This window comes from Papio anubis, chromosome 9 (assembly GCF_008728515.1).
Source record: "Papio anubis isolate 15944 chromosome 9, Panubis1.0, whole genome shotgun sequence".
NCBI classification, from domain to species: domain Eukaryota; kingdom Metazoa; phylum Chordata; class Mammalia; order Primates; family Cercopithecidae; genus Papio; species Papio anubis.
Genome location: NC_044984.1, coordinates 104,161,853 through 104,174,350, shown reverse-complemented (window position 1 = coordinate 104,174,350; position 12,498 = coordinate 104,161,853). Strand labels below are relative to the sequence as shown.

At 49.0% G+C, this 12,498-nt stretch overlaps 1 protein-coding gene across 1 annotated transcript in view; it reads left to right on the top strand.

The window, feature by feature from the left end:
* Window positions 1-1,898: 1,898 nt before the first annotated feature.
* The window catches only part of GLTP (glycolipid transfer protein), a 30,760-nt gene continuing 20,160 nt past the window's right edge, over window positions 1,899-12,498 (top strand). The window contains exon 1 of the mRNA XM_003907133.4: window positions 1,899-2,162. Within this exon, the coding sequence (XP_003907182.1) occupies window positions 2,060-2,162 (103 nt within the window). The 5' untranslated portion in view covers window positions 1,899-2,059. The remainder of the gene's footprint in view (window positions 2,163-12,498) is intronic.

Below are 12,498 nucleotides of genomic sequence, written 5' to 3'. Positions count from 1 at the left end.
CTCACTCGCTCTGGCTGGAGTGCAATGGCGCGATCTTGGCTCACTGCAACCTCTGCCTCCCTGGTTCAAGCAATTCTCCCTGCCTCAGCCTTCTGAGTAGCTGGGATTACAGGCGTGCACCACCACACCCAGCTAACTTTTATATTTGTTAGTAGAGATGGGGTTTCACCATGTTGGCCAGACTCACACCCCAAGTCTTTCATCTGGCTCTATCCTACTTCTCCTCCAGGTCTCAGCTCAAATATTACCTCTCCAGAGGTACTGCTCCCAAACCCCCACATCCAATCTCAGCCAGCAGGCTTCAGTCATCCTCCGTCACTACACTGTTTTAGTTTCTTCACATACTCATCAGTGTCTGAAATTGTCTCACCAATTTGTATTGCATTGTATTGTGTTCCCAGCCAGAATGTCAGCTCCACAAGGGCAGGGATTTTGCTGTATCGTTCACTTTATTTTCAGTGCCCAGTGCAGTGCATGACACACAGTGGCGGTGGGCGGGTGCGGGGGGCGGAGGGGGGGAAGGAAAGCAAATGTTTATTCTGGAATGAATAAGAGGCTCTCGACAATGGTGTGTTAGATTTTTGTAAAAGTTTGGCATTGGGTTTAGGACATAAGCATCCAGGTGGGTTGTGGCTGAGATGACTTGTGATTCAAGGTGTGAGAAGCTGGACCCTGGGCTGTTGGAGAGACCTGAGGTTTGGGAAACAAGTGCCCAGTCAGGTTGTGGTTGAATTGGTATAAACTGGGCTGGCTCCAACTGTTACCGGTAGAAGGTGTCCAGGTACTTGGCGTCTTGGATGAAACGCACAAACGAAGCAAGGAAAGCAAAAGCAAGGATTTATTGAGAATGAAAATTCACCCCACAGTGTGGGAACGGGCCTGAACGTAGAGGCTCAAGAGCCCCCCTTACAGAATTTTCTGGGGTTTCAATACTCTCCCATTGGTTACTTGGTGAATATTCTATGTAAATGAAGAGAATGAAGCGAAGTTAAGCGTTATTTACTCAGAATGTGCCCTATTGCAAATGGAGAGGATGTTACTTGGTGTGTGATTTATGTAAAGGGAGAGGATGAATGTGAAGTTACAAAGTATAAATGGAGAGGATGTTTCTTGGAGTGTGTGGTCTGTGTAAATGGAGAGGATGAATGTGAAGTTACAAAGTGTAAAGGGCGTGAATGGAGAGGATGAAATGAAGTTGCAAAGCCATTCACATTCCTGTCATTGCTGAGGTGCTTTCATTTGATTTAGGTCTACAAGTCAGCGTGGATTGGCCTTATGTTCCCTGCCTCCAGGCCCTGTTCTTCTGCCTCACAATAGATAACATCAGACTGTTGAGGGCAGACTGGACCCCAGATTTCGGGAAGCAGGAGTCGTCCAGCAGGGCAGTGGCTGAGTTAGGTTGTGACTTCAGCAGTGTTTAACAGGTATAAGATCATTGAAGACGAAGAATCAAGCAATCGAGCGTCCCCGTCGGTTGTAGCAAAAAAGAACCGTGACCAACAGGAGAGCAGTGTCCACCCAGGTCATTTGCGGTTATTGGGGGACAATTTTGGGGGAAACGGGGGTCCTGGGGAGCGTTGGCTGGGTGGGGCTGTAACCCGAGCTGGTGGGCGGGTTGTGAGCTGTGACCTGGCCCGAGCCGGCCCGCCCGGGTCGGGGGGGGCCAATCTGGGGACGGCAGGAGGCACACCTGGGGAAGACTCAACTGGGAGCGGCTCACTTGGGCCCTCCGTGACCCACGAACCTGCGCGCCTCCTCTGCGTCCCGCCCCCGGCCGGCCCCTCGGCCAATGGCGGCGCGGAGACCTCGGCGGCGGGCGCGGATTGGGAGCCGGCGAGCGGGGGCGGGGCGGTGCGCCTGCCAGTTTAGGCGCTCGGCCGGGGGGCAGCGCTGAGCGCTTGGGTACCAGGGCGCGGTGCGGGCGGAAGTGGTGACGCTGGCGTCCCCGGAACCTGCGGCGGGCGGCTGTGACGGCCCCGGCGCTGACGGCGGCGGCCCGCGGGGCGGCGTGGACGCCCGCGGCGCCGGCTGGGGCATCACCGCGGGCCTCGACCCCGAAATGGCGCTGCTGGCCGAACACCTGCTGAAACCGCTGCCCGCGGACAAGCAGATCGAGACCGGGCCCTTCCTCGAGGCGGTGTCCCACCTGCCACCCTTCTTCGGTGAGCCGGAATGGAGGGGGGAGGCGGCCCGCAGTCCCACACGCACCCGAATCCTTCCCCTTAGTATCCCCTAAACATCTCTGCCCTAGACATCCCCAAGTCCTGTTTCCCCAGTCACCCAAGATCCTCTTTACCTCCACTCACCCTAAAGTCTCCCTTTCCCGGACCACTCCCAAGTCCTCTCCCCTCTAAACATGTCACATCCTCCCTGTCCTCTCCAAATCCTCCCTCTCCCTAGACACCTCACAGTCCTCCATATCCCCCAAATGCCCCCTGATCATCCGTCCCCCCAACACCCCTTACTCTTCCATTTCCATCTCCCCTAGGCATTCTCTAATCCACCATCTCCCCCAAAGACTCCTGCCCCTTCTTCCCCAAAGTGCTTCTTTCATCCCTGGCGCTTTCTGATGGCTCTCAACTCCCTCACCTTGCAATGAATCTCCCCATTTCATAAGCTTTCTCTTTAAACGCTTCCAGCCTCTCCCTCATGGGACCTACGAACCCTTCCTTCTTCCCTCAGAATTCCCCCATTCCAGATCAAAGACTCCCGTCTCCCCCTCCAAGGGTAGGAAGCCTGGTAAGGCGGGGACAGGGTGTTTTGAAGGTGGAATTGCAAAACTCCAGGGCCTCTTTCTAGGGGAAACCACCTTAAGTTTTTCCTCCTTTTAGGACGGGGATGAGGGTTGTGGGGGGAGCTGTTTTGTGAGGTGACATCAGACATACAGAGCTTGGCACCAATTCCTCCCTCAGTTTAGGCTCTGCAAGAGGAAGCCCCTCCCCTGTATGTCGTGCTGAAGTTCCTGGGCGCATTGGGAAGGCGGTCCACTTTCAGATCCTCTTTTCCCACTCCCTCAGCCTAGCCCAGCCCAGCCAAGGCCCCGGATGGAAAATGGGAACCAGAAACCAGCACCACTGCCCCTGCCCTTTGCCTTTTGGGTCCCAGGTAAAGGGTGCAACCTGAGCCTCTATTCTCCTCCTTCATGTGGGCTCTGTCCTGGCCTGCTGATTCACTTGGTGGCCTTGCAGGAAGATACCAGCCCCCAGGGCAGAGTCCAGCTGAAACTCACAGACAGAAGACCTTAAGGGCAGTCTGACTTAGTGGGCAATGAAGCTTGTTGGAGGTGGTAGTTCCCACAGTGTCCTGAGCTCTGGGATGGTTGTGGTTACCTGGAGTCTGTAGTTCCCTTCCTTCACCTCTTGAGCCTCAGTGTCCCCAGCTGTGAAACAGGGATGCTAATCTCCTAGGCCAGCTGTGAGGAGTAGATGAGGTGGTGTGTGTAAAGCATAAGTGCCAAATAGGTCTTTGCTGTAGGGGGTGTGGTTATGAGTTCCTGAATCCAGTTTTGGTTCCTTGCTAGAGTGATTAATCAGTGTTTAAGGGAGTGCAAATTGTCTGGTGTGTATGATTCCAGACCTGGGTAAGCAATCTGAGATCAAGGGCTTGGTCTTTTACATCCACTCTGTGTCCCTCGTGCCCAGAACAGTGCCCGGCACATAGCAGACGCTCAGTCAATACTGCTGAAAGCACAAAACTTTCTTATTCTCAGTGTTACAGTCTTGAGATAATACTGACTGTCGAGGCAGGGACTTGGGAGCGAACCAGCCCTAGCATTGAAAAGTTGTTTAATTTTGTGACTGGGTTTTTGTTGGTTTTTTTTGCTTGCTTGTTTCCTCTTTGGTTCCAGGAATAGTTACAAGTCAGAGCCAGCTTGCTCTGGACAGGGATTCAGAATCCATTTGTCAGTGGTTCTCAACTGAGGGCAGTTTTGCCCCTCAGGGGACATCTGACAATGCCTGGAGGCATTTTTGTCAAAACTGTGTCTTGTGGGTGTCTTGTGGGTGTCTTGTGGGTAGAGGCCAGGGAGCTGCTCAGCATCTTACAGTGCACAGGACAGTCCTGCCACAACAAAGAATGATCTAGCCCCAAACATCAGCAGTGTCAGAGGTGGAGAAACCCCAGGTTAAACTGTAGCTTTTTCTTCCCTTATTTTCAGTGAGGTTGCACATCCATTCTGTATTTGGGGGTATCATCATTTGATGAAATTATCTGGCTGGTTTTGGAGGAAAGAGGGAGGTGGCAAGCCAGAGCCAGCAGTCATCTGGTGCCAGGGCTAAAGAGCATCTCCTCCTCCCTTTCCTTGGTCTCAAAGGACCCTTGTCTTTGTTGCAATCTCTGTACTGTGGGTGTCACATCTATTGACAGAAGTACCATTTACACAGAAGCCTCAGTGGGGTTGGTCCACAACGGGTTAACCACCACAGGGCCCTCTGCCCACCAGAGCTGTTTACTGTTCACCAGAGAGGCTAATTCTTAGGACTCTAAAGAAAAAAAAAAGTGATAATTCATTTGAACCATTATTCTCTTCTGTGGGGGGAGGAGAATTGCTCCTGAGGGTTGAAGACTTAAGCTTTAGGAGGATTCTTCCACGAGTGACTTTTCTCTGGGACATCTGATCGAGATCATTTGTCGGCTGTGATGCAGGGGCTTTTTCTAGATCTTGGGAGCATCTGGTCACCTGGATGATCTGGGTGGTGTGTGTGTCTCTTGAATGGAGCTGCTCTGTGGTGAGGGACACCAGGAGTCTGAAACACCTTGCAGTGACAGTTTCCTCCAAGTCAGGGATTTTTCACCATGGCACTGCCAACATTGGGACTAGATGATTCTTTGTGGTGGTGGGGCTGTCCTGTGCATTGTAAGATGTTTAGCAGCATCCCTGGCCTCTACCTACCAGATGCCAGTAGCACCCCCTCCCCAAAAATATCCCCAGGGAGGCAAAATCACCTCTGAGAACCATAGCTCTAGATATAAATATGACTAAGAGCCAAAACCTGTGTTTTAAAAAAGTATTTAATTCTGCAAGGAAGATCTGTCGATTGGAGGAAAACTGAGCAAATACAAATGATACATAAGCACTTACTATGTGCTAAGTACTCTTTCTAGATTTGTTCACTTAATTGTCTGACAACATTTGAGGTGGAGTTTTAAAGAAATAATCTCTGCTGAGATTTCAGAATATTTTCCTTCTACATTTACATCCATCTTTTTTTTTTTTTTTGAGACTGAGTCTCGCTCTGTTGCTCAGACTGGAGTGCAGTGGCGTGATCTTGGCTTACTGCAAGCTCCGCCTCCCGGGTTCACGCCATTCTCCTGCCTCAGCCTCCCGAGTAGCTGGGACTACAGGCACCTGCCACCACGCCCAGTTAATTTTTTTGTATTTTTAGTAAAGACGGGGTTTCACTGTGTTAGCCAGGATGGTCTGGATCTCGTGACCTCATGATCCGCCCACCTTGGCCTCCCAAAGTGCCGGGATTACAGGCGTGAGCCACCGCGCCTGACCCTCTACATCCATCTTTTTTGGGGAAAAAAAGTATGGGCTGGTGCGGTGGCTCACGCCTGTAATCCCAGCACTTTGGGAGGCTGAGGTGGGCGAATCTCTTGAGGTCAGGAGTTTGAGACCAGCGTGGGCAACATGGTGAAACCCTGTCTCTACCAGAAGTACAGAAAATTAGCTGGGTGTTGAGGTGAACACCTGTAGTTCCAGCTACGTGGGAGGCTGAGGTGGGAAGATCACTTGAGCTTGGGATGCCGAAGTTGCAGTGAGCTGAGATTGTGCCACTATACTCCAGCCTGGGTGACAGAGCAAGACCCTGTCTCAAAAAAAAAGAAAATCTACATAAAGCCTAATTATCGGTTATTACTGGTTGACAGAGTGAGACCCTGTCTCAAATAAACAAATAAATAAATAAACAAATAAACAAACAAGTATAATCTGCTTTTTTCTATCCAACAATATAGCATGACCATCTTTTTATGTCAATCCTCTGTCTTTCCTTTTCTTTCCTCCTTTTCCTTCCTTCCTTCTTCTTCCTTTCCTTTCTTTCCTTCTTTCTTTTCTTCCTTTCTTTCTTCCCTCCCTCTTTCTTTCCTTCCTCCCTTTCCTTCCTTCCTTCCTTCCTTCCTTCCTTCCTTCCTTCCTTCCTTCCTTCCTTCCTTCCTTCTTCCTTTCTTTTCTTTCTTTCTTTTTCTTTCTTTCTTTCTTTCTTTCTTTCTTTCTTTCTTTCTTTCTTTCTTTCTTTCTTCTCTCTTTCTTTCTTCTCTCTCTCTTTCTCTTTCTCTCTCTTTCTTTCTTTCTTTCTTTCTTTCTCTTGCTTTCCTTTGTCACCCAGGCTAGAGTGGTGCAGTGATGTGAACTCCTGAGCTCAAGCAATCTTCCCACTTCAGCTCCCTGAGCAGCTAGAACTACAGGCATGTGCCACCATGCTTAGCTAATTTTTTTAATTTTTATTTTTGTAGAGACAGGGATCTTGTTATATTGCTCAGGCTGGAGTGCAGTGGCATGATCTCGACTCACAGCAACTTCCACCTCCTGGGTTCAAGTGATCCTTATGCCTCGGCCTCCCAAGTACCTGGGATTATAGGCGCATGACTCTATGCCCAGCTAATTTCTGTATTTTTAGTAGAGACGGGATTTTACCACTTTGGCCAGACTGTTCTTGAACTCCTGACCTCAAGTGATCCATCTACCTCAGCCTCCCAAAGTGCTGGGATTACAGGTGTGAGCCACTGCACCCAGCCAATTGTATTGTTTCAATGCGGTATAATTTATTAAACCAATCCCCTACTGCTGGACATTCACATTGCTTCTTATGTCAGGCTCTGGTAGACAGTGCTGCAGTGAACATCCTTGTATACACTTCTGTGTACACTCCTTTGGTTATTTCTCATTTTTGGAAGTGAAACTGCAGAGCTGAAGAGTGCTTTAACCTGTTAGAGTAGCCACATTTCTTAAACCTTTGTTAGGTGTTGTTTGTGACAGCATTAGTTGGGCTTGCTTCAGTGTTCGTTGGCAGTGGGCCAGCCTCCTGCCTGCCTGGCTTAGAGGATCCATATCTTGGGCCTGCCCTTCCTCCTTATCTCTAATTGGAATCTCCCAAGTTGTACAGGTTTTACTACATCCACTTAGAGGCCAGCCCTTTGTTTATCTTCTCTCTGTACCTTGACCCAGTAATCAGATCTTTCCTGACCGATCAGTTTGCAAGACTGACTTCTGGGAGGGCTCCTTCTCATTTTGAAGGTCAATTTTGTGGCTGTTCTAAAGCATTAACAATGGGAGGGCAGGGGCATGGAGACTTAGGTAACATCTAGTTCTTGACACTCCCTGTCTAGAAGCCTGTGTGGTTCCCTATCATCCCAGCTTGGAACCTGTGCTTCAGCCTTTGTGAATGGTTTCCAGCCCCACACGTGCCACTATTGTCATACTCTTGCCTCCAGAGCTTCCCCACATTAGCCCCTCTGCCTGGTGGACCACTCTGCTCTTCAGCCCACCTCCCTCCTTTTGCCTGTCTAGGTTCTACTAATTCTTAAGGAGTCACATTATCCAGAACATCTCTCCTGACCCTCTTAGACGCCCATAGACTGTATCATATTCTGTGAATTTGAGTGATTTCAGTGCGTTGCGCTCGGTGCTAGTACTATTCGCTGAATGACTGCTTTTCATTCCATTCTCATTCTTCTGGGATCTTGTTGAAGATGCTGGGCCCTTTTCTCTTTTTCCAAATTAAAATACATGACTAGGCTGGGCACAGTGGCTCATGCCTGTAATCCCAGCACTTTGGGAGGCTGAGGCAGGTGGATCACCTGAGGTTGGGAGTTGGAAACCAGCCTGGCCAACATGGAGAAACCCCGTCTCTACTAAAAATACAAAAAAAAAATTGACCAGGCATGGTAACATGCACCTGTAATCCCAACTACTCGGGAGGCTGAGGCAGAAGAATCCCTTGAACCTGGAAGGTGAAGCTTGCGGTGAGCTGAGATTGCACCACTGCACTCCAGCCTGGGCAACAGAGTGAGACTCCGTCTCAAAATAAATAAACTAAACTAAACTAAAATAAGATACATGACTAAATTAAAATACATAACCCCCTTCATAGCCTGTATTTGTGGCAGACATCATCAATCGATCATGATGCTGTTTTCCCCTTTGAGCCTAAACATAGCCTCGGCGTCTTTCTTAACACAGCCACTCCAGGTCAGTTAGAGTGGTGCGTGAGATGATACCTGTTTGCGCTCACTGTTTAGGGAGAGACTAGAGATGAAAGAGCTGAAGGTCATGATTTCCACCTCTCAGTTCTTGAGATCCAAATTCTGGGGTTGATTTTCATGCCTCTTACCTTAATTAAACGGATGTCTGTGGAATCTGGCCTTCTAGGCATCTGGCACTCATTAAATAGTCCTGGAGTGAACCCAGAAAGAGTGGTTTTCCATCACTTTTGGTCCAGTGCTTGTTCCATTTTGGGGAAGTGGAGCAGTGGCAGCCTAGAATCAGAGATTTATCTTGTTTTACAGCCAAAGAAACCGAGGCCAGAGAGGTTAGGTGACTTGCTCAGGGTCACACAGCCAGTGAGTGACCAGTAAAGCCAGACTAGAACTCAAGCCTCTGGACTCCTTATGTGGTGCTCTTGCTGTCATGCCTGTTGTCCTGGCTTTCTCTCTGGTAAAGGACAGGACCCCCAGTGGAGCCAGCCTGGTTGGGTACTTGAGGAAATCCAGTGGTTCTGCTGGCACCATGGTGACTTGTCCACATGACAGGTGGCATGGGTGCCACAGACCAGACATGCAGGTTTGCTCTGAGGTGTGTAATGCTTAAACAGCCTGCCAAGCTGGTCTGTAACTCCTATTTGAATGTAAATTAGAAAATGACTGGGGTGTTGAAATCATCTTGTGGGAAAAGCCCCAAACAAGTTGGCTGGTTGTGTGTGTGTGTGTGTGTGTGTGTGTGTGTGTGTGTGTATGTGTGTTTTGTTTAAGAGACAAGGTCTTGCTCTATCGCCCAGACTGGCATGCAGTGGGGTGATCACAGCTCACTGCAGCCTCCAGCTCCTGGGCTCAAGTGATCCTCCTGCCTCAGCCTCCTGAGTCGTTGGGATTATAGGCGTGTGCCACGGCGCTCAACTCTTGCTTTTTTTTTTTTTTTTGAGACAGAGTCTTGCTCTATTGCCCAGGCTGGAGTGCAGTGGCATGATCTCAGCTCACTGCAACCTCTGCCTCCTGGGTTCAAGTGATTCTCCTGGCTCAGCCTCCCCAGTAGCTGGTATTACAGATGCGCACCACCATGCCCAGCTAATTTTTTGTATTTTCACTAGAGATGGGGTTTCACTGTGCTGGCCAGGCTGGTCTTGAACTCCTGACCTCATGTTCCGCCCACGTCAGCCTCCCAAAATGCTGGGATTACAGGCGTGAGCCACCGCGCCCGGCCTCAGCTCTGGCTTTTTCCTTCATCTGGGACGTCAGGCTAACTGGGAACCAGCCCCACCTGAACCCCTTGATCTGTGAGTTAGAAGCTCCCTCACTGCAACAAGCATCCTCTGAGATTTGAGACCACCTACCACAGCCTTGCAATGTTTTCTGCTTTGTTTTAAATTTTAAGTTAATGCTAATACCTGTTTATTTTTTGGTTTTGTATAGAGCGGGGGTGTCCAATCTTTTGGATTCCCAGGGCCACATTGGAAGAATTGTCTTGGGCGACACATAAAATACACTAACGCTAACGATAGCTGACGAGCTAAAAAAAACAAACAAACTCAAATCTCATAATGTTTTAAGAAAGTTTCTGAATTTGTGTTGGGCCACATTCAAAGTGGTCCTGGGCCACATGCAGTCCACAGTCTGCGGTCTGCGGGTTAGACAAGCTTGGTGTAGAATATCTCAAGAAAGACAAGAAACTGTATTAACCCTCCTAATAAGCAGGTGAGTTATCATTTGGATTGACTGTTGAGAGCTGGATTCTAGAGGAATGGGATTTCGGTTGTGTGCCTGGGATAGACCCTGAGAAGATGAACCCAGATAGACACTTTCTGCAATGGCTGTTACAATTTTGAAACTGCTGGCAGACTTCGGAGATGCATTTGCAAGTAGTAAGTGAGGCTTTCTTGGCCTTCAGGAGCACCTGCTGTGTGCTAGTGCCATGCTGGCGGGGCCCACTCTTGATCCCACCTGGCCAGAGAACAATCTGGAAGGAGGGCTGTCGAGGGCCCCATTGTGTTTTTCTGTCCATGTGCGTAACAGCCCATGAGTTGGCTGTTTTTGAGGCTCAGAGGAGAGAAGTCACTTTGAGTCTGATTCTCTTCCTCTGACATCCATGCCCTGAACACCGTGTACAGATGAGTGGAAGGAAACATGGAGATTGGCATCTGGCTGAGCCAGCCTGAGCTTGAGAGGCCCTGAGGTGGCTTCCTTTTGGCAGCTCTGTTTCCCACCAGCTGTGTGGCAAAAGGCCCACTTCCTAAAGGTCTAGGGCTATCCGTCCTACCTGTGGAAAGATGTGGTGGCTCCGGGCAGGAGCACCAAAATCAATGCCTGACTTGGTGAATGACTGCTAGGGCACAGAGCCAGCTGCATGGCTGCTTAAGTCTGACAGTTGCTCCGGCAGCCTCCTTTATAATGTCCAAAGGCCAGAGTACATACAGACCAGTGGCACCCACCCACCCTGTCCTGGGATGGTGGTGATTAGATCTTTGTGTTCAGAAAAATCTGGCCCTTGAGGTCAGAGCCTGAGGTCTGGCCTCTCTGCTGCCGGAAGGAAGAGGATCGAGTAGGAGGGGAGAGACTACAGTTGCTTGCTAACTCATCTAGCCCCTCCTCTGCTGCACAGGGATGCTTGGAGGGATAGCCCTCCACTGTGAATCCCTTAGGGCAGAAGTCAGGCCCTCCCAGGACCCACCAATGGGCTTCTGCATCATGGGCGCCCAGCCTATATCCACGTGAAAAGGAATGGGAGGAATTAGTGACAAAGGGCTTTATAAAATATAACGTATGACTGTGATCATAGCTAGCGTCATCTCTATTTTGACTGGCTCCCAGGATCAAGCATTCAATTAGACAGTAACTCATTTCTAATCCTCATGATGAACTTAGGAGGAATTTGGCACCATTTTCCAGAAGAGGAAACCGATGTTCAGAGAGATGTCCACAGGACTTTGCAGCAGGTCTAGCGCTGTAACAGGGGAGAACAACATCACATCAGGAAACAGGAAGATGTTGGAAGTCCTTTTTAGGGCAGAAATGTCCCTTGTAGGGGAGGAGGGGAAATGATAGGAAGTTCCCGGCTGGCATGACAGTGTGATTATTTCAATGAGCTTCTTAGAATGGAAATATTGGGGCCAGACGCGGTGGCTCATGCCTGTAATCCCAGCACTTTGGGAGGCCAAGGCAGGCAGATCATGAGGTCAGGAGTTTGAGACCGGCCTGGCCAACATGGTGAAACCCTGTCTCTACTCAAAATACAAAAAAAATTAGCCAGGTGTGATGGCGCAAGCCTGTAATCCCAGCTACTCGGAAGGCTGAGGCAGGAGAATCGCTTGACCCAGGAGGCTGAGGTTGCAGTGAGCCGAGATCACGCCACTGTACTCCAGCCTGGGACAGAGCAAGACTCTGTCTCAGGAAAAAAAAAAAAAAAAAGAAAAAAGAAAAAGAAGAATGGAAATGTTGGGTCCTAGTCTTAGGTTTCATTGTTTCAGTAAAAACCTGCCAGAATGAATGTTAACTCCTTTTGTTACATACTTATGGTGGTACTTGTATGGAGGCCTTTTTTGTGGTTCTTGTTAGAGCGTTAACTGTATCTGAGCTTTTCAAAGTCATTGCAGTGGATCAGCCCTCTCCAGGGTCTTCTAGAAGCCTCTGCTTTCCACCCTGGCAGTTAGGCAGTTGACTCACACTTCCCTGTGTTCAGAAATGATTCATGTTCTGCCTTGCTGTTCCTCCAAGTTCCTTACTTCACTCCCTTCTGAGATCTCTGTCTTAATGGTCTGGAATACATTTGAAGTCATTATTTTATGATGGGGAGATTTCTGCTAATTTTACCCCTAACAATAAATCAATGAGTCAATAATTCTTTTTCTCCCTCCTGCCTTCCTTCCTCTCCTTCTGTTTTGATTTCTTAATCATTGGAATAATTGTTTTCTGGATTTTCTCTCTAAAGAAAAGCTTTGTCTGTTGGGAAAGGTGATGATGATATAATTTATAATAATAAGCATAAATGATAATACTTTCTTTTTCTTTTCTTTTCCTTTTTTTTTTTTTGACATGGAGTCTTGCTCTGTTGCCAAGGCTGGAGTGCAGTGGCGTGATCTCAGCTCACTGCAACCTCCACCCTCCCCCCAGGTTCAAGCAATTCTCTTACCTCAGCCTCCCAAGTAGCTGGGATTATAGGTGCACACCACCACACCCAGTTAATTTTTGTATTTTTAGTAGAGATGGGGTTTCACCATGTTGGCCAGGCTGGTCTTGAACTCTTGACCTCAGGTAATTCGTCTGCCACTGCCTCCCAAAGGGCTGGGA